At 40.8% G+C, this 26,816-nt stretch overlaps 1 protein-coding gene across 2 annotated transcripts in view; it reads right to left on the bottom strand.

The window, feature by feature from the left end:
* LOC113170693 (CUB and sushi domain-containing protein 3-like) overlaps window positions 1-6,763 on the bottom strand; it is a 196,595-nt gene extending 189,832 nt beyond the window's left edge. For both annotated transcript variants that reach the window (XM_026372889.1, XM_026372888.1), the window contains exon 1: window positions 6,533-6,763. In XM_026372889.1, coding sequence (XP_026228674.1) covers window positions 6,533-6,710 — 178 coding nt within the window. In that variant the 5' untranslated portion in view covers window positions 6,711-6,763. The remainder of the gene's footprint in view (window positions 1-6,532) is intronic.
* Window positions 6,764-26,816: the final 20,053 nt, after the last annotated feature.

A 26,816-nucleotide genomic window follows, 5' to 3' on the forward strand; every position in this document is an offset into this window, starting at 1 on the left:
ATGAAGAAACTATACTATACTAACTACAACGCACAGTTTCAGATATCTTTCAACGTCATTTGACCACCAGTCTAGCTATGCATGAATTGCTTTTTTAACTTCACCCTTCATATAACATAGTGTCTTTTCTCTAACAAATTCTCTACCCGAAGTCAAACAAGCCGACTGAACTGTGCCATTTCAAACTTCTCGCCTCTTCCTTGAATTTTTGGCATGTTTTGCCGTATGCTCTTTCTCTGACTGGCATTTCATCATTGTTCACAATGATGGCCTATCACAAACAGAGGGAAAAGCAGCAACTTCTCTCCCAGCAATCAAAGTTAGAGTACAAAAAAAACCCACATTGATGTACACCTGACCTTAAAGTTGAGCCAGTCAATGTAGAGATATCCATCAGCAAGGCCTGGCTACAGTGCACCAACTGCAAAGATAGGACCTTTACCAAGCACAACAAAGGTCAGTGCACAACCTGGTAGGATTTGTCTGCTGCGAAGTTCCTGACTTGCTGTTACAGCCACAGTCCATAGAAAACACCACAAGGAGAAGCAGTAATGTTAAAGTCCAGTTTTCAGAAGGAGAATTAGGCTTTGCATAAGGTTCTGACTATAATGTGATCTGAGCAAAGCTGGAACTGTGACAAAAAAAAAAACTAGTAGGAAAATTAAACCAAATCTATAGATTCCCCATTTGCTGCTTGTCTGCCGTTGTGCCTTCAGATCATGAATCTTCAGGGTCTACTCCGTATCAAATCAGAAATACTGCAATATTCAGGAGTTATATTTAGAGATAAAACTGTTTTGAACTCCAAGCATGTTTCTTTTAGATCTATGACAAGCTGAGCTCTGAGCCACTGACGTAAAATGTGCAGGGAAGAGAAAACATTTTTTCATCTGCACTATGACGACTGATTACAACAATGTTGGCTGCTAGAGCTCAGACAACAACCTTAGGAGACAGAAACCCTAAATTGATGTCCCCAAAGAGAAGGATTTTTTTCTCGAGTGTTGTGCTGCACCTTCACAAGTCATATTGAAAGAATGTGCATAATAATAGCACCTCACTATGCTTGTCCGCATGCTTGATGGAAGGGAAATGTGCTCCATACAGCAGAAACAGAAAAGAGGCTTTCTAGAGAATGACTATTACCTCATGAGTGTGTCACTGCAATTTGGAAAAGGGCTCTGAAATATTCCATTTGGTGGTTTTAAATTGCCAAGCACTGAGGTGAAAAATACTAAAATCAAATACACTGCCACACTGAAACACAGTTGGCACATACAGTACACAAATACACACAGCAAACACACACCATTGCATGAGGTAATAACAGTGGTTGTGTGCTGCGTGGCCAAGTATAATAACTGTTTCCCAACGTCTGCGTGCTGCTGGTGCTTTAGCTACTTCCCAGCAGATACTGTATTTTATGACTAGACACCAATCCCTCCTCAAACTGCTACTGAGTCATATTGCACCTGATGCCAGGCCACCACTGTGAAAGCTGCTGTACAACACAAAACTGCGAGCCAACAACACGTCTAATAGGACGCACGTCTCTCTAGCCTCCAATCTTCCAAACAAACAATAACATCAACACTTTCCACAAAAAGGGGGAAGGGAAAGAAGCAGCCAACAAGAATCTATCCATTTCTATCTGAGGACAAACACGGCGGCTGAAACAATACTTCCTTTATCTCTTTCTAACTAAACATCTTCGTCCAGTTAACAACCTCCTCACATGGTGGGGAAAGGTTTTTCAGATGCAAAGCAGCTCGTGCAACTCACTTGAAACTCAATCACAAATGTACAAATGACCTCATTAACACTTAGCAAGCTGGAGATATCAATTAGACCAATTCTGCACATGCTAAACTGTGTCGCCTCTGGGAAAGGAAAGTAGTAGGTGCTGCAATTTTAATACTTTACATGACATGCACACAATGGGTGTTCAAGTGTTTTCAAATTCTGTGTTTTTTTTGACATGTGTGTGTTTTGAGGTTTGCCATCTAACACCTGTTGCACCTCTAAGATAAAATTGATCATTACTCTACCACGCTAATCTGCAGCATACATAAAACACTAATAAAACACTGCTGCCGCGATAAAATGACTTATTTCTCTTTATTATATGTTATTTTATTATAACCTGGTCGACCAAAGTGTTTTATTAGTGGAAAGTGTTCATTTATAAAAGCATAACAAAAATAGTCAAAGCCCTTGTTGTTAATAAAGAGGGCCTTTTTCTCCTTTCCATTCTTACCTTCTGTCTCTGTTGTTAACATGCCGCAGGTTGATCTGAAAGTGCAGGTCTAAATCAGCATTTTGTTGATAACTGTGAGAACAACAGCTAACTCAAGTTCAGTTCTCTGTAGCGGTGAACTAGCATGTCGTTATTAATGCTGCTACGACCCAGCGTAGACTAGACTTTACACTGAGAATGGACAAAGATGAATGAATGAGTGCCAAAGAAAAAACTCCACAGGCTAGAACCAAAGTCCAACGTACACAGCATGAAACTCATGAAAATCAGATGATTAGACAATCAATGACTTTTTCAGCTTGCACAGCAGTAGCCTGAATGTGTTTTCTCGACTGAAAAAAACACTGTAACCCTGCATGAGAAATCAAATTCATGCGTTCTCCTTCCTAACAGAGAAGGTTAGAAAACTGCTGAGGCAATTGTTAAATTAACAGTAATTTAACACCATGAAAAATCCGTCATTTCCTGATCTGAGAGCATCTCACTGGCAACTGAGACTGTCTGCTCTACCTGTCTAGGTCTATTTTCCAACTATATGGAATATACAATTCCCAGCGCTGCCTCCTGAACGTTTATGGCAAAGTGGGGTAGTTGAAAGTCCAAACAGGTATCTGCTAAGCTATGCTCACTTATCATTTTAATTGCTGTTGAAATATGCTGTGGAATCACAGTAACCTCTACTAAGCAGGCTACCTTCTCAATTACCTTCACATCACCCCACTTTGTTTCCCTGACCATGCTTCGCCTGTGCCTGCTCGCCTGCTCTCCTGTCACATGTCAAAAATCCAGTCGACAGCCACAGCCACAAACAAGAGCAGCTGTAGAGGAAGATTCAAGAAGGTGCGTTGGTATGCATGGCCACAGGTTATAAAGTGAACAATACTGGAAATGGAGCACTCGGTGGAAACGATATTTAGAGTCAAAATGCTAAAACGTATGGACACATTGGGCTTCATGTGTAATTACATGTCACTTAAAATAACTAAAAGGCATTTTTACATTACACACCATTTTTATAGCTATTAGTAAGCTCCGTAATTGGATAAATACAGTAAATAACAACAACATGTGATTGTAAAACTCGCTCTTGCAAGGTTTTATATATTTTAACCACTGCATGGATAAAGCTAAATAAATGCATGACTTTTTTTATCAGCAAATATGCCTGCAGAAAGCTGAGAGAGTTCAATACCCTGTGAAAATGACACCTGAGGTGCACGAGACAGTCCACCTTGAATCTGCAGCCTTGACTCTGGACGGGGTCTGTCTTCGACCTTTTACATTTAATCTCTACAACGAGTTATTTTTCTACCTGAAGATAAAATGTTGCCCACCACTATCTCCCGTGAGTACTGCTTATATTAAAAGTGATAACTGAGAGGAACTGACTTAATATCAACCAACAAAGTACCCAACCTTCACAAGACCTGTCAGCAACATAGGAGCGTGGCCCAGGCTGGAGCCATGGTGATTTGGTGCACCACTAGGACTATCCAGTGAGATGTCAACAGTAAAAGAGGCATCAGGAATCCAAGGAGTAAAACCATTGCTGTATCCTGGCAAAAACTACATTGTTTTTTCTAGTTCTAGTTGAACTCAAGTGATTCTTTTGGAGCCTGTCTGTCTGTTTTCTCACACTTCTCCTCTTCTTCTTTGGTCGTGGGGATCAAGAACCATTGGGGCAGTGGGATAATGCCCCGCATTCCCTCTAGATAGTGTATAATTACACAGACAAATTGTAATCCTGATTAGCCCCAGCAGCCTTTCCAGCGTGTTTACATAATCACATTGAGTGAAAGTCTTCATCAAGGGCTCAGTGGCCAGATTACTGTCTGTGCAGAACCCACCTGATTACCACCAATTAGTGCCTGATATAGAGTTAACATGTTTTCTCCAAAATATGGAAGGCATAAGAAACTTTGAGAAAAAGAGCATTAGTCTCAACCACTCACTCATTTGATGTGCTAATGTCAGTGTGGGAAACAGGCCAGTATCTCTGTGCGTTTGTTCTCTTCAGTGATGTCCCTTCAACTTCCCTCGACAATGGGCTTCGCTTTTCTCTTTCAGGTAGCTACAGGGATGGTTTACTGAACAAAAGGCATAAACTGATCGTCTGAAAAGATTTGAGTAGAATCAGCTGCCATCATTTCAATCTGAATCTTCTCCACTTGCATTTTGAGGACATCGCCACTCTTTCTTGTGCTATTATCCCCTACTTGGACAAACATTTGTCACAAGAATAGGCCGCTCTCAGCTTTGTGACTGTTTCATGATGGTCAACCTGATTGGTCGTTGTCCAATTGATGGGTGCAGTGTAATTGTCATAAAAAGGTCAAACACAGCTCTTGTACCCAGGAGAAGTTGAAGCAGCACTTTCACTGTCACTGTAAGGGAATTGGATTTGGATTTGACGCAGGTATTTTTGCTCCAGTCCCTGCAATTTAGCTTCCTGAGTTTGTGTCTGTTTGAGTCCCAGAGAATTAGCCAAAACATTTGCACTGGATATCCTCGGCTGCTTATTAGAGAACTGAGCTAGTGAGACAGCATGGTAATCACATCATTGTCACTGTTCAGTTTCATTAATTCAAAAAAGACGTTGTTAAATTTCCATTTCATCCTACGTATAGAGTGCCAACAATCAAACAGGTAGCTGATCAGAACTGTGCAACACCTACGCTCAGGACTGCGGCTCAAAAATGATCTAATTTCTAGTCTACGAAAAAAAGCACCTCTAGCAAAGTGGTCCTATACAAACTTTGCAAGATTTTTTCCCAGCATCATTAGTTTAGCTGGAGAAGTGAGTCACAGGCTAGATCTAGTAGATATGTTTATACTTCTGCAAACATTGTGTCATCTGTCAGAGCAGAGGAACTTCATGGTTCTTCCTCCCCGTCTTGCTCTGTGTCACCATTTCCATCGCTCTTTTCCAAGTGAAGACCTCTACCTCCTCCTTTCCTCCCTCCAATTCCTGGCTGGCTGGCTCCCTAATAAGTAACAGAACTAGAAGGATTGGCGGTGGCCTAGAGGTTTGACATTGCCACAATGTGGGTGGTGATGAAACAGCACTGTGCCCAACTCTGCTCAACTCGACTTGGCTCATTCTTGGTGACCACTGCTATTCTGCATGCTGCACGTTCAATCCACCCCCAACAGCCAGACATGAGAATTACTCACAGGGTGAACAATCTGCATGTAAATTGATATCTGAGTGGCTATAGTCAAACACACGTATATGCTTTCAGTAGATAAACAGCCATGCACTCACACACACACACAGGCATGTACACAAAACAGATTGGGAAGAAAAAACATTTTGAGAATTGGATGGAGGTTTTTCTTTTTTCTTCTGTGGATTTAACTTTGGTTGGAAATGAGAATTTCACACAGTGGAACATTAAATGCACGATGCAGCCACACATTGGGAAAAAGCAAAATGTTTGTATATGTTTTGTGCAAACGTCCAAAAGCCAGCAGACACACAGACGAGTACATGTTAATTGTAGTGTGGTGAATGAGCAACATTTGCTTTATTGGTCTGTGCACACACTGAAGTGTGTTCTGTACCTGACATGAATTGAATTAGTGCTGTGAAGTAGAGGAAGAAAACACAGGGGGTGAAACAGTTCAAGCACAAAGTCTAAAAAGAAATGTTGCCTTTAGATTTCCAACTTAGCAGAAAACGAATGAAACCAACAGAGTGAGCATTGAAATGAAAAGACAAACAGTGGAATACTAACAAGCCCACCTTACACCTGCCTGCACTGGCAAGTCCGATAAACACCAGTCAACAAATTGGTTCCACACTACTAATTTCCTCGGCCACCTTAAATGGTTCCAGGGACATTTCTGGTGACAAATTGGCCTGACGCAAATGACACATAAATACTTGGAAACTGGAGACATGGAGGAGGAGATGCGGGCAGCTTCAGCCTACAATAAATGACAATCTTTCCCACATCGTATGGGAAATCTGCAGTGGATGCACTTGAGCCTCAACACTCACTAGTTAGCCTACTAAGCAAAGCAGCTCACGTAGGCTATTAGAAGAAGCGTAGGCTCCTGCAAGAATATCTATTGAGCGGCTCAGTCAAAGCCTGCATTGAGCGCTAAAACCGGGGAAATGCGGCTCGAAAAAGTCCATCCAGCAGCGTCTTTTGCGCACGTCTGTAACATTAAAGCTTTGGGTTTCTCTCACGCACGCACGCACGCGCACACACACACACACACACACACACACGCATCAGAAGATACTGAGACTGCTGCAGTGGCTCGTACCTTTCACACAAGTGAACATCAGTGAAAAGATGAGATTCCAAAAAACAACTCCCGTCCTGATCCTCATCCTTCTGCTCTGAACAAAGTCCCCTCGGCCACATTTAATGCATCTCCTGTTGAAAACGTCCCGTAGTTCAATAGATCCGTCGTAGTATCCGTCTCTGTAAATCCCCTTCATGTTCACAACTACCACATGTAAGCTACAGCCTATTTCTGATGTCTTTCTATGGGCTTGAAGTAGTTTCCCGTTCCCTGCTCAGAGGAGAGGCAGACAGAGCTGCGCTATGTCAGCTGAGAGGAGAGAAGTGAGCAGAGACTGAATTTTAGGAGAGGACCACAGCAACCTGGACGAGGGCTCAACCATCTCTGCTGAGAGGGGCATCAGACGTGAGCATCTCCGGTGATGCGCTCTCGCGTCTGTCGTTCAGCATCTTTCCTTTTCAATCCCTCTAAACCGACTGAGGACGGAAAGGAGTCTAGCCTACAATTTGAATGCTGCCTTTATCGATCGGCAACTGAGCCCTGCAGAGGGAGGGAGAAAAGGTGGTGTTGGCGGTGTTAGGGGGGGGCTGGGGGCTGGTGGGGGGGGGGGGGTGCAGAGAGGGAGAGCGTCCTGTGTGAGTATGATGTGGCTGATGAGTGAGTAACAGATCATGAAGTGGGAACAGTGCGGTGTGGTTGACAGGAGAGGATGAGGCATGTTTTCAGGGAAGGAGTGAGAATCCTGAGGTTGAAATGAACTCTCTTAATGACAGCCTGTGGTTTTTTATGTGTGTGTGTGTGTGTGTGAGGTGAGGCAGAGGGTGGGGGTGTTAGGTAAAGACTCCTACAGGCACCATCCCAGCCCGAAAGCTGATGAAAGAAATTCGCCTGGTAGGCAATCCCATCATAACTGTGATTTTCATTTTGGAGATGGAGAGGAGCCCTTATTGGGAGTGATGGGGCTGGGTCATTTGCAATGTAAAGATGGGATGATGACGGCGCAAAGCGCAGCTCGGCTGCAGTGGCGCTCTTCTGCCATCTAGCTTCGGAAGAGTCGCCGACCTCTACTTTGAAACGGAGAGGAAGGAAGGGGGGGCAGGGGAGTGAGAGGTCGTGATTGCACATCACTCCGTCTGTAACACACACAGATAGAGCTCCGTCAAGAGCCGCCGCGTCTAATACGCGCGCTCCTTGCTTCCTTTGGTCATCAACATACTGTAATCTGGCCTCTTCAGACCCACAAAGGAAAGTTTCCACTGTGTGAGATCAGCAGCTTTGGGAAGGGGCTCGGGTATCAGGTGAGGTTTAAATCAATTCCGTGCACAGCTTCGGATTTGAATATTGCCCAGCTAATAATTGTGGTGGCAATGACCTCCATGCAAATCAATACCCGCTGCACTGGTATTGACCAGATTTATTAGCGTGAAGTCAGCAGGTCATGTTCATAAGGAAAAACAATAAATGAACCCGGAGGATGTTTTGGTCTGTGAGGGGAAGCCACCGTGTGAGAGCTGTCCATGGTGCTGAGAGTCGAGCCTGCCTCCTGAAAATGACTTTACAACGTCATCTAATGTGTTTCCTCTAAAACATGCAGATGTTGACAGATAAACAAGTGCTGCAATGTGCTGACATGATCCTAAACAAGGTGTTTATTCCACCTTATGTTTTCTGTAGGGCTCCGGCAGCACAACACCCAGGTGGTGACTGTAGTTGAGTAGTTGTTTAACTTTTTATGGTCGTATTTGCAGTTTAGTTGCACATTTGCCTTCATCCTTCCCCACCGTGCAGAAAACTGAAGTGATTCGATTGGATTTCTTACCTAAATCTACAAAATAACAGAAGGCACAAAAAAAAAAAAAAAACCCTTTGCATCTGAACCCACACCTCCACTTTAGAAGTCAGCTTTTTGCATGTTTCTGTTCTGTGTCCAAGGTTAGTTAGCTAGACAGAGAAAACCTCCCACCCCTAGCCCTGCTCTACCCTGGGAGAATAAATGGGAGAAAACAGCTTGAACCTGTTCTAATCTCGTCTAATTATAAGGCAGCAGAGGGCAATGGAATTGTCGTCCTTGGCCAAATATTCAGAAAACATAATTCAACTCCAGCGGGTACATGGTGATAAATATAGCATTTATAATTGTAATGCTATGAGATTATTATGGATTTTGTGCTGTAAATGCTTGTAGCACTTTATGGGTTTTGTATTTTGTGAATTGGGTTTTATTCTGTGTTTATTGCGCCGTTGCCAATTCAATGAAATGTATTGTAGTGCTTTGTGAAAATCTCATTTTACATGTTTCTGTGGACAGCATGATATTAATCTATCTCATTCTGCCCATACAAACTGAATCGCTCCCACAGAAGCGATAGATTTGTATCCTTGCTCCATTTCTCTGTAGAGTTGCTTATCTCAATGGTTTATGCAGCACAAGCAAACCACTGCATATCTACCAGTGTGAAGTGGAAGATCGCTTGTTCCCTACTGGCATCAGAATTCTTCAGGTGTCTACAGGTCCAGTGGAGGCTGCTGGGAATTGATTGAGGCACCAGGCAGCTTGTCTTTACCACTGTAATCGACAGGTGGGCCCAAGAGAGTGGGCTTCAGTTGTATTGATGTCTCTCCCAGCTCTTGCTCACTGCTTCATGAGCAATCAGACTACGTCCTGCTTGATCCTGCTGTTGTTTTTGGTGTATCTGTGTGTGTGTGTGTGTGTGTGCGTGCATGTCCACATACATATTAACAGGTTATACAGTACACACCAAACTGAACACATACACAAATGCAGATGCGACCCAGGGCCATGTTTGTGCAAAGATTTGAATTCCTTCATCTTTACTAAAGGGAATTGTTGAATGTGCATTTATGCATCAAAAACCGCATCACGAAGAACAGAACCAGTCATCTAACCAGCCAGATAATCAGCCAGCTGGTAGAACAGCCAGTCAAACTGCTCCATGGATGAATAAAGGCATCACACTTGTGTGTGTATGTAACACGTGTCGTAGAGCAACACGCACTGAAATATTATTTTTGTATTTTTCACTGTGTGTGTGTGTGTGTGTGTGCGTGACGTGGCGCCATACACCTTTGCACACATCTAAGTTGAAATCTTCACGCCTGGTTTGTATTTTGTTTGTGTGTATGTCTGTTTGTCTGCTGGGGCAAAGTGCAGCTGGTAGGAGGTTGATAGAGTAAGCACTGGGGTCGGATTAGCTGGCTTGACTTCCCCAGAGGAATGTGTCTAGATCTGGCTTCTCTCACACACTGCTGCTAATCCACTGCTGGGTTCTGCAGCTCCATTGCTCCAAGTCTGCTACCCACAGCACCCGAGGGGCACTGGGAAGGTGTGGGCAGGTGAAAGGGTCAGAGGGGAAATATCTGTACATGAGGGGAGTTTGATGGGAATAGAATCCCTCTTTCGATTATGTGTGATGGAGGAGATTTGGAGGCAGAAATAAGATTTTTATGTACAGTACATTTGAAATTGAATCTGTTCACGTGCAAATTTTTTTATGTTCTAATGATTTCATGACATGCTACTGTATAATATTAATAACAGTAGTAGTAGAGAGAGAGACTAAGGTGGGTTGGGAAACAAAGCTGTGCTTAAGTTATGCAGAATGAGTTGTGTAGTCCTTATCCTGTAGCAGGTTACATTGCGTAATGTGCATTGATAAGATATAGCTACTGCTATAGCTCAAGGCAACGTTCTCAGTCATGGGTCATGGCAAATGGTTCAGTCTGAATAAATATGGTTAAAAAGTGACACCACTACCATTTGGATCTAATTATAGCCTAAAAAGACTTCCTGTAATATGGATTACAAAATGTTTTGTCTTTCCTCTACACGACCTATCGCTTTTCTCTGAAGTCTCAACACCTTTACCTTATTACGACATGTGAGTTCAACACGCTCTGCTGTCTATTCCGCATAAGCTTCTATACAAGTCTCAGTCAGATCCCCGCTCGTCTGCTTTGTTCACACATCTGACGTTAAACATCCTTAAACCATTTAACTTCTGAGGAAAAGACGGAAATAGAAGAGACAGAGGAGAAGGGGGGAGGGGACAACAAGGAGCCAAGAGAAATCGAGGGTTAAAAATGAATGATTGAGGGATTGTGGAAAACATAAAGGTGAAGGTGAACAGAAGAGAGGTATGAGTTGAAGAGACTGAAAGAAAGACAGGGAAGGACAAACAGGCAAAAAGAGGGCAGAGGGAGGAAAAATCGAGGTTGTTGGCTCTGAAAAAGTGGAGGAAGAGAAACAGATGGAGGAGAGAAGCGAGGGTAAAGAATTATAATAAGCATGCAAAAAAAAAATGATTTGAGGAGCAAAGAAACGAGTGTAACAAGGAAAATGTAATAAATAGTCAGTCTAACTGGATACTAAATAAACATGCTTACCAAACAGATAACATACTTTGGGTGACACAAGCCAACTAATATATGGGCAGAGAAGCTTAAAAGTGTTTGTCGTTTTATTTTTTAGTCATTTGAGATTTGAATAAATAGTCCACAAACAAAGTAAAGAACTATTTGTGTTTGTGTGTGTTAACACTTAAGGTCAAATCATTTCTTAAATAGGATCTTTAACAAGATGGAAAGTGTTTCCATTCCAACAATAATTGGTGAAACTGCAGAAAAAAAAAACAGTTGTTCGCCAAAGTGACTCCACTGCAGCAAACCCAACTTCAAAGATGGTCTCATCATATATTGAAATGTAGAATGAACAGTCTGGTGATACACAGACTTAATCATATGAATAAAAGATCAAAGGGAAAAATTGCTGATTGAGAGAGAGGAGGGGAGAATAAGCAAACGCTAGCTTTTTGATTCACTCCACAGAGGGGAAAAAATAAGTTAAATACCTTATTTTGAGAGGAAAAGCAGCATGTTTGATTGTAAGTGTGAAGGAAAGACTTGGAAATGTGCTGGTGGTATTAAAAATGGGCTAGGGTTATTGAGTGAGAGGTTTTCTGACAGTCCACAACATAATCTGTTCTTCATGACAACCAAGGCTAATCACACTGTGAAATACCGCACTTACCTACACTGACTAAAGTGTTGCTATGCATCCAAAGTACCTTCAAAGCAGTGTCAGACAGACAAACCATTTGACGCTACAAAGATGGACAATTTATGCATCAGCTCAAAGCATGAGATTTTCCATTGTATGCATTTATTCCTTGTTACTCCTATTACCAAACTCTCATCCCTGCTGAGGAGAAAATTGTCCATTTGAATTGCCTCAAAATTGTGTCTGTAATTATTCAGCACAACAGCTAAAATCTGATACAGTACTCGTCTCACTGAAATATCTATATTATTGCAAAATGTTAGTGTCAGTATATCGCAGTATAAACAGAAATAAATACATAAATACTATATAATCTCTTCCGAGCTCTGTCTTACAGTATGTAGAGTGTGGCACATTGTGTGCTTGAGCATGCTGGATTTTAAAAAGCAGCAGAATTTGGATTTTTTTTTTTTTTTTTAAAGCTAACATTACTATTTACAGAGCAAAGATGAGGCAAATCAAGTACCCTGCTAAGCCGCTTAGCAAGTCCAATAACATTTAATATTGCTCCTAAGGTGAAATGCATGTCTGTCGTCGCAGTCTGCCACATTCCCTGTAGGTCAGTGACTTTTCTGATGCTCAGGTTCCCAACACTTCCTGTTTCAAGTGATGGTTCAAGGGCATCCTGGCAGCACTGCAGCTTCGCATACCATCTATCCACTGTATTGCTCTTGTGATTATTCCATTCCTCACCTGTCATTGCTTTGTATTAAACCTTCACTGTGACTCAGCAACTGTGCATTTTAAGCAGAAGTAAAAGTAATCAATAGCTCAGTTAAATTATGCAATAAAATTCATTTCTCTGCCTTAAGCAAGGAACATTGCGTGATACTGCAGTGCATCAACTTATTTTGAACATTAATAACTCTGCTTACCAGATTTTTTTTTTCCATTTGATTAAATCAGTGTACATGTCCTTGGGTAACAAATTTATGTACCATGAAACAAAAGTGAAGTGTTCAGACATAGGTTAATATCAAGTCCTGTTGGTTGTGAAAGTCTCAAAGAACAAAACAAAAATGATCCCACAGCCTGTGCAAGACTACAGACGGTAATGCATTGGTCTTATTTCTGTGTACAGCTTGACTTTGAACTCTCTTTTACTCCAGGGCTATTGCACACATATTGATCTTTGGTGTTCGAAGTGCCCTTTCTAACAATTCAAGTAAAGGTGACTTAAATTTACATTTATATTTTTATTTGGAAGGCTGGCTGAAATAAATGAAACCACAATGTGTTGTAAGGACCAAGATCTGTTTTCCTGCTAAAAATAGAGCCCATTTAGTCTAAATTCCACTATAAGAGCTGAGCAGAGTTGAAAATGGATAGGTTGACCTGGTAGGTTAGATCATTCACCTCATACTGTACGTCTACACAAAAATGTTAATGTGATTACAAATTGAATTAATTTCCCATATCTGTGATAGAAGACAGCGCACAGAGAATGAATTAGAAGGGCCGGGTTACTGCAGGTCACAATGTTCAGTCGTTGCTGTCTAGGGTTAAAGATGTCATTATGCATAGAAATGGAATTAGATGCACGTGGGATTTTAGTCCTGTATGTAGGATGCATTCATTAACTAATCGTAGGGCTGATTTGCTGCGTGGAGCAGCTTCTAATGTTATACAAGTGTGTTTACACTCTGATAAAGTGAACTTAAGTTAACAAATGTTTGGTCTAGTGGGATTTTTAGATGTCACAGAACAGATGCACAGCATGATGATTTGATCGCAAGCGTGGGATCAGGCCTCTAGATGTAACAGCAGATACAAACATAGATATACTGTACATAACATAAACCTGTTGAGTCAAGCTGTGTCCTGCACTTCAGCAGATTATGTTGGTGTAAACGTTGGTATATTTAGAACCTAAAACTGGGACATTTTGTGAAGATACAAATCTCCTGAGATCCTGAAATCTAACAGGTGGCGGCGAAACATGTTCTCCTGCTGTTTCTGAGACCAAATGCAATTTTGAAGCCCTGCAATCCTGTTGTATGAGCACTCGTGTTGTCTGTAGTATGGTAGTAAAACGTAGTATGGTACAGGCACATATTACTTTCATAGGATTCATGAAGCCTCTTTCTTATCCCTACCTTTGAGCAAGTTGTGCCAGAAATGGGTCATACTTCTAAAACTGCTTTAAAGTCATTTTTTCTGTTGGTACCCAGCAACCTTAATTATACACTGCAATTATTGCCTGAGGTGAATGCACATTCATTTTGCTGTTTTAGCGTAAAATGTGGAAAGCAGATCTATTTACCCTGTCCTCCTTATATGGCTTTAAAAATAAACACCTGGTTGTGTACTGTATATCTGGTCATTGCACAGAAAGTTGTGACATCAAAGACATATTTCTTATTCATAGTCTTACGTTTGCATTTTACACGTTCATTGTTATTATATTTTTACTCAGAGTGAAAATTACTGTGCATCATCACTGATTCCCATTAGACCAACCACACTTAAGGGCTGCAAAGGTTAGATGTTTTTGGTTCTTAGACTACCTGTGTGACCCGAAAATGATCTCCCTGTGTGAAATGGTTGGAAGAGAAATAGAATAAGTGCCAGACAGAGATACAGAGGGGATATTTAAAGAGATCAATTAGAGTTACCAGAGGAGAGAGGATATAATTCAGAGAAGAAGGTGATGTTCAGCTTTTTTTGAGACACGTTCTCAGCATGCAGTTGCAGAAATACTTTAAAACAGTTCCTCCTTGTGATATAAAAATAGCAAAATATTTCCTTTTCTTTAAAGCTCTGCTGAATATAAGATTAGGTTCACTGCACAGAGTCACAATCACAATCAATTGCTAGTACAGCAGGTATGTAGCTGGGATTGTTTTTGGTTGTATGGAAATAGAGTGAACATTGATTGTGAAGTGTGATTGAATTCCATGTAATGCAATTTAACTTGGGGCTCTGAAATGTGTGCATTTTCATTTTTCCCTTTGCCTAATTACCAAATTGCAGCAATCAGGGCCTGAACTCCACACTCCCACTGTGATTGCCCTTTAACAGACCAATTAGACTTGTTGTGTTTGATGAATAAATACCTGTATGGAGCTGTCTGATATTTGGATTGGATTTAATCTTTGTCTGTGTCAAAGAGTAAAGAGTGGAAACTTCCCAGTGGCACCGGAGAGAAGGAAGGTTGGAGAAAGTCTTGGTGTCAGTTTCACGGAGGCTTGGAGCTGTGCACTAAACCCTCACCTATCTCCCTCAAGGACAGATAGGAGCTGCTTTCAATTATAGGAACAAATCTAGACACTTTTTAGAAAGTAGCTTTATACAAAAAAAGACTAACGGGGAGTAAAATATCACATTTTTTCAGAGCACAGTCAACTAACATCAGGTTAATAAACCAACCAAAAAGAGATGCACAATAACTGAAAATATAGAGCTCCTGGAAAGACTAATGCATCCGAGAAGAAAGTGCAGGGGGCATTGTGAGAAAGGGGGCTCCAGTAGTAAATTAGTTATTTCTGCCTGGTTGGGTCAGGCAGAAACGCAGCATAGGTGTCACAGAATTCAAAAGTTGAAGCTGTGTGGTAAACATTTCTTAAACTTGAAGAATCCATAGGAATATTACCCATTATGCGGATCTGTTTCCCATCCACACAACCCACTGTTATCCTAATTAAGCTTATCTTCTGTTTATGATCACTCTAGGGTGCCTTGTTTTTGTGCTTATTGCTTCTGTGGTGCTTCCTCCAAGATTATCTCAAAAGAAAAAGTAGCGTCTTTTTCTGTGCCTCCTCTTGTCTTTCGCCTTCCTGTATTTATTGCGCTTTGCTGCCTGTTGTTGTTATTGTGCATCATGTCTCTATCTAGATTTGCTCCTTTCAATCGAGTGTTTGCTTCCACCTCAATATCTTCAATACCCAAATTCCTTTTGCTTACTTTTGAATGTCTTCTTTGTTGTGTTATCGCCGTGAATAAATATTGCTGAACAAAGAAAGTGAACCACCCCCAATCAATTGCACGGAGCAAGACATCACAGAAATGTCACTATATGAATAAAAAAATAATAATAATCATGACGGTCTGAGTCAAATGTTGTGGAATATATTAATAATGACACTAGTTTACAAAAAGCAACACATAAAGGACAGCGTAGCACATATCTTATCCTAATATTTGCTACATCATGGCTGAGCATATAGTATAATTTGTAATATATGTATATGTATGCACTGTGTGTACAGGACGTATGTAGAAATAAAATGTACGCGTGCAGTAAATTGTGCTGGGCATTGTAAGTTTCTATTTTTGGTCTCATCAAGTCGTCAATCTCGACATCTCCAATCTTTCGCCTTTTCTCTGCTGTTGTTCACATTTACATAGATTTGATACTAATAATAACTAAAAATATCACTGTGATTACTGGAGAAGGAGTGGAAAATATTGTGGTCTGTAATTATAAAAAACCTCTGGTAGAAGCTGAGCTATCTACCGTTTGTCAGTGGTCTAAAAGCTTCGCTCAACACTATTTTCTGTGCTATGTACTGATGTCTTAAGTCCACTTTTTGACAGCTGCTACTCTTTGGACAGCATTTCATAGCATGCTGGTGGGTCAAAGCAAGAAGGGGACGAGTTGCTGTGCAGTTAGAGCAAAAACCTTGATTGAGGTTAGGTTTCCCAAGGACTGAACTCAAAGCTGCTATTTAAAAGGCAGTGGGCGCCTGTGCTGTCTGTCAAAGATTTGTTGATGCATGTGGAGATGAACTAAGACAAGATGGGTGAACAAGATTTAAAGAGAGGAGTAGGCACTGAGACGAGGTAGCAAGTTGTGTAGTTAGAAGTAGGTATAATGGCCCAGAGAGGCGAGCTGCGACCTCAGCGAAGGGTTGAAGATATAAGACATAAGGCAAGACATAAGTGGTGGCAGATCCAGCAGTGGGGACTGCCATTTATAGCAGGCACATTTCCGATTACTTAAATGTTACAATACATAATTCAGCACTGGCAGCCCGAAATCTGAACTCAGCAGGTCAATCAGGGTCTGTGTCTTACCTACTACTTAGTTTTCTGTGAACAATGTAAAACTACCTACCGTATAGACTCTTGCCAGTATAAAGCAGAACTACACAAGCTATACAAGGTGCAGTGGGATGAGGCACATATTTAGCTTTAATTTTCATAGGTTTGGTTACATCATGTGTCTCAGGATAACACCACCTACAATAACTTCAATCTATAGCTGTGTCCCATTTCTATTCATATAACATGTGTAAAGGACCCAGTGTAAACTAAATAGTCTTAAATACAGGTATGTGTTTATATATTTAGGATTCAGTTTCAGTTTATGATTCAGGGACATAAAACAAATACTATTTGCGTGAATGTCACCATGGGTAAAACTAGTTTTATGATTTTGGTGAAGTGACGCATTAATTATTGTGAAAGTCGCCTTAAACAGCTGTTTTCTGAAAATGTTTTTTGTACATTATTTAGCTCTTTTCCACTGCTCTTGCGACATACTTTAAATATTGATCATGTCGTGGGATGAAAATAAACAAAACCTTTTGAAAAACCTGCGCCTAAAAAGTGAACACGAATATTTGTCGCCGGAGCGCCTTTATCTCCCGAGTGGCACATGAAATTTTGAAAAGTTGAAGAAAGTTGAATATTAATCGCTTAAGAACAAAAATAGAAACACTTACAACAGAACATCATCGGCTCATAAGGCTTTTTTAAATGTATGACTGAAAAGATCCATCTGTTACTGTGTCTTTGATCATAATCAGCCATGCAGTGCAATGAGTGAACAGCATTGAAGGCAGCAGAGTAGGCGTACTTATGCTCTTTATGGAATTATGGGTTGGATACACACACACACACACACACACACACACACACACACACACACACACACACACACACACATATACGTATGGCCATTTTTCTCTCTCTTTCTTTCCTCTTTTCCCTTCTTCTCCTCCAGAGCTCGACTACAGAAGGAAGCTTATTGAACAGAGCTCTGGGGCGGGAACACATTCCATCATTTCAAAATGAAACAAGTCTCATTTTTCTCTTTCCTCTCTCGTGTCGCCGCTCTCTTTCTGTTTCAGTCTCCATCCTGTACTCCGGCTCCCTGTTTCTCTCTCTATTTCCTCCTTTCTTTCATCTCCTGCACGTTATATTCCCTCTTTCTTTCTTCTTGCCCTTCACTGTCTGTGAACCATGTAAATTCGTCTGTGTTGCCCTCTGGGCAGAAAAAGACGACCCCCTGCTTCCTAATTACCTCTGAACTCCCTTGTTCGTCCACCATTATTCTATTAGTATCTACTACATAATAATCATCAGGATAGACATTGGATGTAATAGCTTAGAGCAGAATGTGGTATGAACAAGGATGCAGGAGACAATTGAATGCCTTGCAGGTCCCAAAGTAATTAAGTCAGGTTTGTCTTAAATAGATGGACAGAAATGGGAGAATATTATTCATGAGTGTAGGTGATTTCCTGTGCTGTAGTTCTAAATCATCTGCTGCTTTCTATGCATATCCTGACTGATGTGAAGGAGGGCATTTCAGAATAGAGGGGAGTGGGAAATGCATCCTTTGCTTTACCATCACAGCTCTTGTTGAATGTGACAGTTTTCCGTTATTAAATAAGTAGAACGGTGTGTGATGTGCAAGTGTAAGTGAATTCCACCGACAGTCCCTTTTACCTGTATTACACACAGGCAGTCATTAATAATTCCAGCAGCATCACATGTATTCATGTGGCAGGACATTTAAAAAATGGAGCACCAGTTCCAGTTTTCCAGAAGAACTAAATAATACAAACCAAACTGGAAAGAAAGCCAGTCATGTTATTGTTCTGCAACGCCTACAGGCCTACGTGACCACAGTGTGGGACACGCGACTACAGGTGGTTGTGTAGGGGGGAAGATCGAAACTGTCTCCATGTAAAGATGGTCTCCTTTATCTCACTGGCTCTCCTTAGACTCAAGCTCTGCTATAATTCTGGTAGCCAAGCGTACATTACATTACTAAACCAAATTAGTGTTACTAATCTAACTGACCTGTCCTCTGGTGCAGTAGCTCTCAGTTTTAGATGGAAAACAAATCATCTTTACAGGTTTGACCTTGTATGTTTTGCTTTCTTGTGGTCGTCACGGTCATCCAGATGCTGACCTTGGCCAAGGCTTTAGTGGATTTTTGTTTGTTTGCTTGTTTATGCTGTATTTCGTAATAAATATTTAATCTTTGCCAAGTCTCGACACACCTGCCTCCCCAAAGGGAGGCCACCTTTCTTTGAGTTTTTATCTCAGGCTCCGACTTTCCTTCCTGATGTTTTCAGTGTGGGCTCTAGTTTTAATTTTCATATTCAACCATTTTCATATTGTTTTCTTTATTTGCATTGTAATGGAAATGCCGGAAAACAATACACATAAACTTGATGTGACAAAGGAATTATAAGAAAGGGTTTGATGAGAACTCTCCCACTTGGACCCTCGTGGATTATTGCATTCACTCTTTGAAGCTGTATTTTCTCTTGCAGCATATTAAGTGCATGAATATTTAATAGGTGAACTTGAACACATAACACTTCCTGTGGCTACATTCACATTCATGGAGCAACATATTTATCACCTGAATCTTGTTCAGGTCCAGCTGTGCACCTGCACCTTTGATACATTCTTACTCTCACCATTGTCATTAATAAACCAGCTTAGACAATGTTAATATTCATTGCGATGATTAACACAAACATACTTAAATAGTTCATTTACATTATTTCAAACATAAGTGAGAACAACTGAATTCAAGAACTAGGACTAAAAGCTACTATTGTTTTGTTTTGTTGTGATCAAAATCCTTATAAAACACAGTATTATTCTCAATTTCAGCAGCACGTGATTTAAATGTTTATTGCTCTGTGCTTCTCTGAATCACTGTCCGAACATTTTAATTTAGTGTTTCCTGTTTTAAATCAAATAAATTAATTAATGTGTGCATTTTTCACAGAGGTTACCATTCTGTTTGCTTTTAGTTTCCTTAATTATTCATCAAGCTGTAGGATTTTTGGAAGATCTGTGTCATACCAGCCAACATAATACATATGCATTTTTTAATACCAGCATCCTGCCTGGTGTATAAGAAGACTCTATTTTCTTCACACATGTAGCTCTGGAGCATATCATAATTTACATTAGCATTACAAAGGCACACAAGCACAGAGGTTCCCTCCTGCCAAATACCTCATATAATTCACAGCACAATCCGTACTGTTTATTGCTCTGTTATTAGGCCGGCTGTGGCGTGATTGCAATGCAATAAACTTCAAAATTAAAAAGTAGCATTGAAATAGAGTATAAAGGAATGTTTTAACATCAATGAGGAGGATGTCAGAATGTGGATTTTCAAAAATAAATTTTGTGACTGTAAGGTGCAGAGGGCAGGTGATAATCAGAAAAATCCCAAAGAAAAGAAAAACACAACTTTTGTTGCCAAGTGGGACGTGAGGGATCACGATTTCTACTACACTACACCGTTCTAGATGGGAGTGAGATTTGTGGGGGGGTCATATGAATCCCTACCTTTATGACACCAAAGGATGATAAATAGAAGACATAGAAGGTGAATCCAAACACAGTAGACCCATTTTTTTCCAATTCGAGCTGCTCAACCAGCACATATAGTGGGTACATTTTCAAACTTACACACACATTTCCTGCAGGCCTTACAAGAACCTGTAATGCATTCACTTTATCCAAGCAGACTGTTTGCCCGCAGGCATGGAAATAACATCCTCATACAGATTTTTGGTGACTTTTAAATAAATACTGTACAGCTAGTACAGCTTTTTAATTCTATTTATGTTGAAGAAGTGGAGCCTATGGCTCACTGGTTTCACAATAACAGTGATGGTTGTATTGTAAAAACTGGAAAACTCACCAGAAAATGGCATTTTTCTTGCTATATTGAGCGTGTCTGATAAAGTTTTGCATTTTAAATACAACAAACATTCAAGACTGACTGAACATAAATAATAAGCAAATTAAGAAATTAGTCTGCTCAATTTTAACATACTGGTAAAAATACCATCCAAGCTGCAATTTGCTCAGTCTGTGCCGTCTGTACATTCAGTAATCTCACTGTATACAAAGGGGAATTTGTCCAGCAGCGGCATTTTTCCTGGATTTTTTATTTGGTACGTGGAGACATTCACAGGAAAGATACCATAAAGACAAGACTAACTGTGAGCAAATAAATACTTCCAGTGATAGCCTGTCAGCAGAAACGCTCACTGGATGTGTCAGTCGCACTCAGTATCATTTGTCCCATGATACTGGCTGTGGTCAACATACTATAATATGTAAGAATCAAAAAGATAAATATCTGCATAGCACTTTATTACAGATTAGCTTCACAAGAATCGTTTGTGACTTCACTGACTTCTACCCCAGCACAGAGAAAGCTGAGGAGAATGAAAAGTAAAGTAAAAGTTGAAATAAGTGCAATAATGAGAGACAGGTGGACGGACAGGGATGGTAGATAAGAGAAAAAGGCGAAATGAGAGAGCGAGAGAGAAGGATAGGTAGAGACAGAGCAACAGACAGTGGGGAAGCAGGAGCAGACCTGTGAGGGAAGAAGCGCCGGCAGAATTGAAGAGAGCAATGCCTCGAGCACAAGTCGTGCTCATGGCATTGTTCTCACACCTTGACCTCCACTGTTCCTGCCAGGGAATCTCTCAAGGCCTGCTACACCCAGCTCAGAGCTGTTGTAATTCACTTTGGACCTGGATGATAAAAAGCAAAGACAAATCCAATGGAAAATTCCTCTCATAGGTGTTTTATTTTATTTGTAGTCACAGTAGAGCAGATGAAAACACAGCTGTGTCCACTGTTGATAGAAAATGGACAAAAGTTTCCTCCTGTAGTATTTATGCTGCAGCACTGACAAGAAGGTAGGAGGGAAATGCTCATAAAAGGACATTTACCTCCTACTTCAGAGCATTGAGGGGAGCATTACACACATCTACCAGCATATAGAGGACACTCAGCGCACTATTAATAGATTTTCCGTCTTTGTGTTTGAGGGGAACTAGCACACTCACATTTGGTGAGCCGCTGTCTGAAACAGTCCTTCTCTACCTGAGCTGGAAGGAGCAGATGCTTCATTGTACACAGAGAATCTGGGAAATAAATCTCCTCTGTAAATAGCTCCCAGACTCTGAGAGACAGATTATTGCTCAGATCAAAAGAGGACGTCTTCCAAGGGAGACAACAGCACCTCAAATATGCTTGTTAGTCTCAGGGAGTTAAGTCACATGCTTTTTGCTCAACATAGTTGAATACAATGGATAAAAGCTTTGTTTGCTGAACAAACCTGACTGCATTTTGATAAAGAGAAATGCCAAACAAGTGAGCTGCACTTGATGTACATTTAAGCTATTGTTTATTTTTTTTTTTATCTGGTATTAGCTGACAATGTCACTACAACTGTGCAATAACTAAAAAAAAAAAACCAATTAGGTTGTTGGGAACTAATCTAACACCTGCGATAGTTTACTTATGGATCATTTTGATTTGAATAGGCATAAACAAATCAAGTGTTTTCTGAAATAACTGCTGCGGTTATTCTGAGAGAGCTCATTATGAGAGCTAACATGCTTCTGGCAATGCGTTATTACATTTCCCTGCCAGTGCTCACATAGTGAGTTAGCTAGTATAACAAAAACACATCATGCCTGCAATTTTTGTCACCTGCATGGCAGTAGCTGGGGGCTTTGATGTTTAAACTGCCGAGGCAACACACACACACACACACACACACACACACACACACACACACACACTCACACAAACACTAACAAGCTAATAAGCTGAGCCAGTCCACCATTACTGTGTCACATTCAACTAACGATATTCTGATGAGTCCCCCCTCTCTTATTGCACCTATTTTTGTACTAAGACAAATATAGTGAAGTTCTGAATTAATGAAGCTTTGCACTCTCTGCAACCTGAGACAAAAGGTAAACAATAGTGTTTTTACCGACTTGATAACGCTGGCTGCCGTTTAATTGCATATGCAATAACAAATCACTCGCAATTTCCCCAAATACATGATGGAACTCATCTGACAGTATAATTCGAATATTGCAGCCAAATGTCTTTTCTTTGCATTAATGGCGGCTCTCATTTACAATGTACCACAATTGTGGATTCCAGTAGTCTCTGCTGCACAGCCCAACTGACGCTGGATGATTTGGTTGATTTTCTCTGCGCTGTAAGTGCTGCTGGAGGGTTTACAAGACTGGGATCTAACAGCCCTGTGATATATGTAGCTTAACTAAAGTGAAACACAATAACACACAAAGGGATGAAGAACGGACACGCTGTTATTAATGTGATCTTTCATCTAATCAGGGTCAGCTTAAGTAAATGTGGAGAGAAAGGAGAGACAAAGTTGCAAGAAGGAGAGCAAATGATGTTCCACCACTCCACTGCGGCTCTTGAAATGACAAAGGGAGGGGGGGGGTGGGGCGGTTTGGCATCATGATGACCTCTGAGTGAGCACTTGTTAAGAATAATTGGAGTGAAGTAGACAGGGAAGCATTTTGAAAACCTGGGTGTCATCTAATGAATCATCTGCATGAGAGACTGCAGCAGAGCAAGTACCTGCTCACACACAACCCACTGCGTATTTCTGCCACCTTCACATATGTGGAAAGTGCACGTGACATGTTGTTAAAGTAAGTCTGTAGCAGCAGCAGCAGCAATTATTCTCATCTCACCATTACATTAATCTAATATATTAACCTGCTCTTAGTCAAAGAGTTGTTAAAGGTGTTTCATTACACGTGTAAGAAGGGGTTGGATGTATCAGTGTGAAGCTGGAAGTAACGTCTTTTCTAAAGTTGGATCCTATTTCTTCGTGTTGCACATCGGCTGACTAATAACAGTATTTCTCAACCTATTTCAACTAATTTCCAACACTTTGACACCCAGCTACAGCTATGATAGTATTTGCCCTCTACACGACGGGACATCATTTGCAATTTAGCTGTTTCTGTCACGAGAAATCCAGAGTTGTGACTTGGGCACAATGACACTCGTCTGTTAAAGATTTTAGAAACATCTCGTAGAGGCAAACTGCAGGGGTAGTTTATGAACGACTGTAGCTGCTGAAATAACAGCAAACACAGTATCCAGCAGTGCACGTGGTCGTGCTAGTCAGTTACAGTGCTCCAAAGCTGTTTACTCTCCACAAGTATCCTGTTCTGTGGTTAGTGCATCATTTTATTCAATTAAATGTTTTACTGAAGTGGTAAAAGGTCTTTTCAAGCTACAGAGCCTGCTAATTGCTTGCTGTCAGTTAGCAACAGACACTTCCAACAGTTTATGAAAAAATAGATTTGTACCATAAATTGTTGTCTGGTAACAATTCCTCTTTTATGGAGCAGTGTGTGCTCTGATAGAGGAGGGTGCAGTAAAAGTAGATGGTGCAGCACAAATAATGAGCCACCCTGGCCTCCTCCATTTAAGACAATTCATCTCGCAGTTTTTACAACTTCATGAGATAAGTACATAAGAATTGCCCATGTGCAAGGTAATGTACATGCACACTGGAAATCTTCACTCATGTTAAAAAGGTAAAGAAAGACTAAAATAACACAATAACCCATGAATATAAATAGCAGCTGTTAAAAGCTGATGTATTGACTTGATCACCTGTCGATGGAGGAAAGCCTTTGCATACTCAGATTTTGGACACCACTGCAGATATACAGCAATTAAGCTCCCATCTTTACTATTGCCTGTTTATGTTTTTCCCATCTGACCCACCAAGACAAGCTGACAGGGTGTCACACCCTGACCTGAGTAAACATGCGACTACTGGTGCATATCTCCATCTGTGTGACAGCGCCATTCATGACAGCCCAACTCCATCTTCCAATAAGGAGCAATCAGCTCCTATCTCAATGCTGCCTGACTGTCTGTGGAGTCTCATCACTGTGGCAATGGACTGTGCTGCTCCCACATGATTACAGGTGTGACCTTAGCCATCTCTCCACGCCTCCAAGTATCAGGCAGTTATCGACTTTCCTCATCCAAACCATAATTGCATGATTCAGCAATGTCCTCAAGCGCAGACACAGCGAGCTGTGCAGCAATGAATATTTTCTGTGGTCTCTTTGGGGCGGGCATGATGGTCTCACAGCTGGGCTAGTGTCACCACTAAAGTAAAGCATTTGCTTATACCCAGAATATGCCCAATTTGCTATTGACTCCTTTCACTTAAAATGTTTGAAATATTGGCCTGCAAACAACATGGGGGCATCTGAGCATAAAATGATCTTGGCTGAGTGGTAGAGATAAGCAGCATTGTAAAATGTAACACATCTGAAACACGCACACAAGCATAACTTGTGAGAATGTGATGGAATCCCATGAAATCTAACATCCTCCTGAATGCTGCATGCTGCAGCCACAACGTAGGCACAATGTTTTTTATTTTCAGAACTCACAAATGTCTCAAGCAACATAACAAGACCAGACCTGATATAAACAAAGCCTGAGGAATATTAAGTTAATGCCTGGTCATTGCATGTGACCTAACACCTCTACACTCAGAACAAACCCTATCAAACTTGACGTTACTTGAGGCGGTGCATTCAGAGGAAGATTTTATTCTCTCAAATTCACATATTTATGAGTAAAAAATAGCATTGGGATAAATGTATTCATGCCGCAATATGTGAATTATTAAAAATCTCCTGCCAATGCACGCGCCCCGTTCATGGATGTCAAGTTGGTGGGTATGAGTTTAAGGGCACGAACGCTGCAACCTTTCACATGTAAATTGCAGCCCTGCACTTAGCTACAAGAAGTTTTATAAAATGGAACAAAAGGTCTGCCAAATGGCACAAAGTCTTTGTTATTCACTAAGCTCCTGTGTGCTGCTCTGGTGACACTAAGCTACTGCAGAATTAAGACAACAAATCTTTCATCCAATGTTTCCATGAAACCAAAGAAAAACAAACTCGTTTAAAGACACTGTTACCATCAAACCATGTGATTACAAGTGACAGCTCCTTCAAATCCAAATATGTTAAAAAAAAGGTCCTGTGGCACTGAGTAAGTGTAAGGTAAAGAACATGCCCAGTGCTGCTGGTGTCTTGTGGTGATCAAAGCATCACACAGACAGGGAGCATCACTCCCCTGTGGGCCAAGTAAATTCACCATTACTGTTCGTGCATGTGCAATAAGTCCAAGCCAGTGTCGCTTATAGGCTTTTATCAAGCATTTTATGGGACACATGTCTGTGCACCCTGGGATGTGGTGTTGTCATTTTAGAGTTAAATATGAGACTGAAGAGAATTGTGCTCTGACATTATAGAAGATCATTATAATGATGAAGCATAAAGAGACATTTTTTCAACACGGCTCCACATTAGTGAAAAGTAATTAGCTGCTGCTCCAAAGGCATGTTAGTTATTACGTTTGAGGTTTAACCAAGCTAGTCAGAGGAGCCGTGGTGAGGCATGACACAGGACACAGCTGCTTTTGGAGTGCAGTATTGTACGAGGTGGCAGGAAGAGTTGCGTAGCTTTGTAGGCGTGTATAGTTATAGCTGAAGTTGTTCTTCGGATGGATACATTTCACTTCTGTCAGGCTGTACACACTGAAGTGGAAGTGAGAAAAGTGTGTTTTTGTTTCTGTGTGTTATAAGAGCAAGTTAAGGAACAGAGTTTTGCAGATTTGATTGAGGTTTCAAGAAGAAATAAAGAGTCAAAAGACTCATTTACATTTGTAAAATGACTGTAACCCAATAAAGTCAATTGCATTGCAAGTACCACTTGATAACAAGCAACAAGTGGGAGTTATCAGTCATCACGTCTAAGTGATGACAGAGTGCTAAAGAATATCTTACCATTTCAGGGCAGTGTGTATACATGTTCACAAAGGAATGTAGCATCATGTAGAAGATGATAGTAATGATGATAGATGGTGGTTATTTGTGTTTGTTCATGGAAATGAGTCTTTCACTCAAAGCAACAACGGCAATGTTTGAAGACGAATAAAATATGACACAAAAATATATGCTCAGCATGAAGGATGCAAAATATTCCTGAAATATCTGCAGGTAAAACTTTCTCCAATAAAAGTCCTAAGAGGGCGTCCTAAGGTGTATTGATTTGGAGAGGAAAAGAGACAGCAATACATAATTACAAGTCATGGACGACACTTCCGTACCTTAGACCTTGG

This window comes from Anabas testudineus, chromosome 16 (genome assembly GCF_900324465.2).
Source record: "Anabas testudineus chromosome 16, fAnaTes1.2, whole genome shotgun sequence".
NCBI lineage: Eukaryota > Metazoa > Chordata > Actinopteri > Anabantiformes > Anabantidae > Anabas > Anabas testudineus.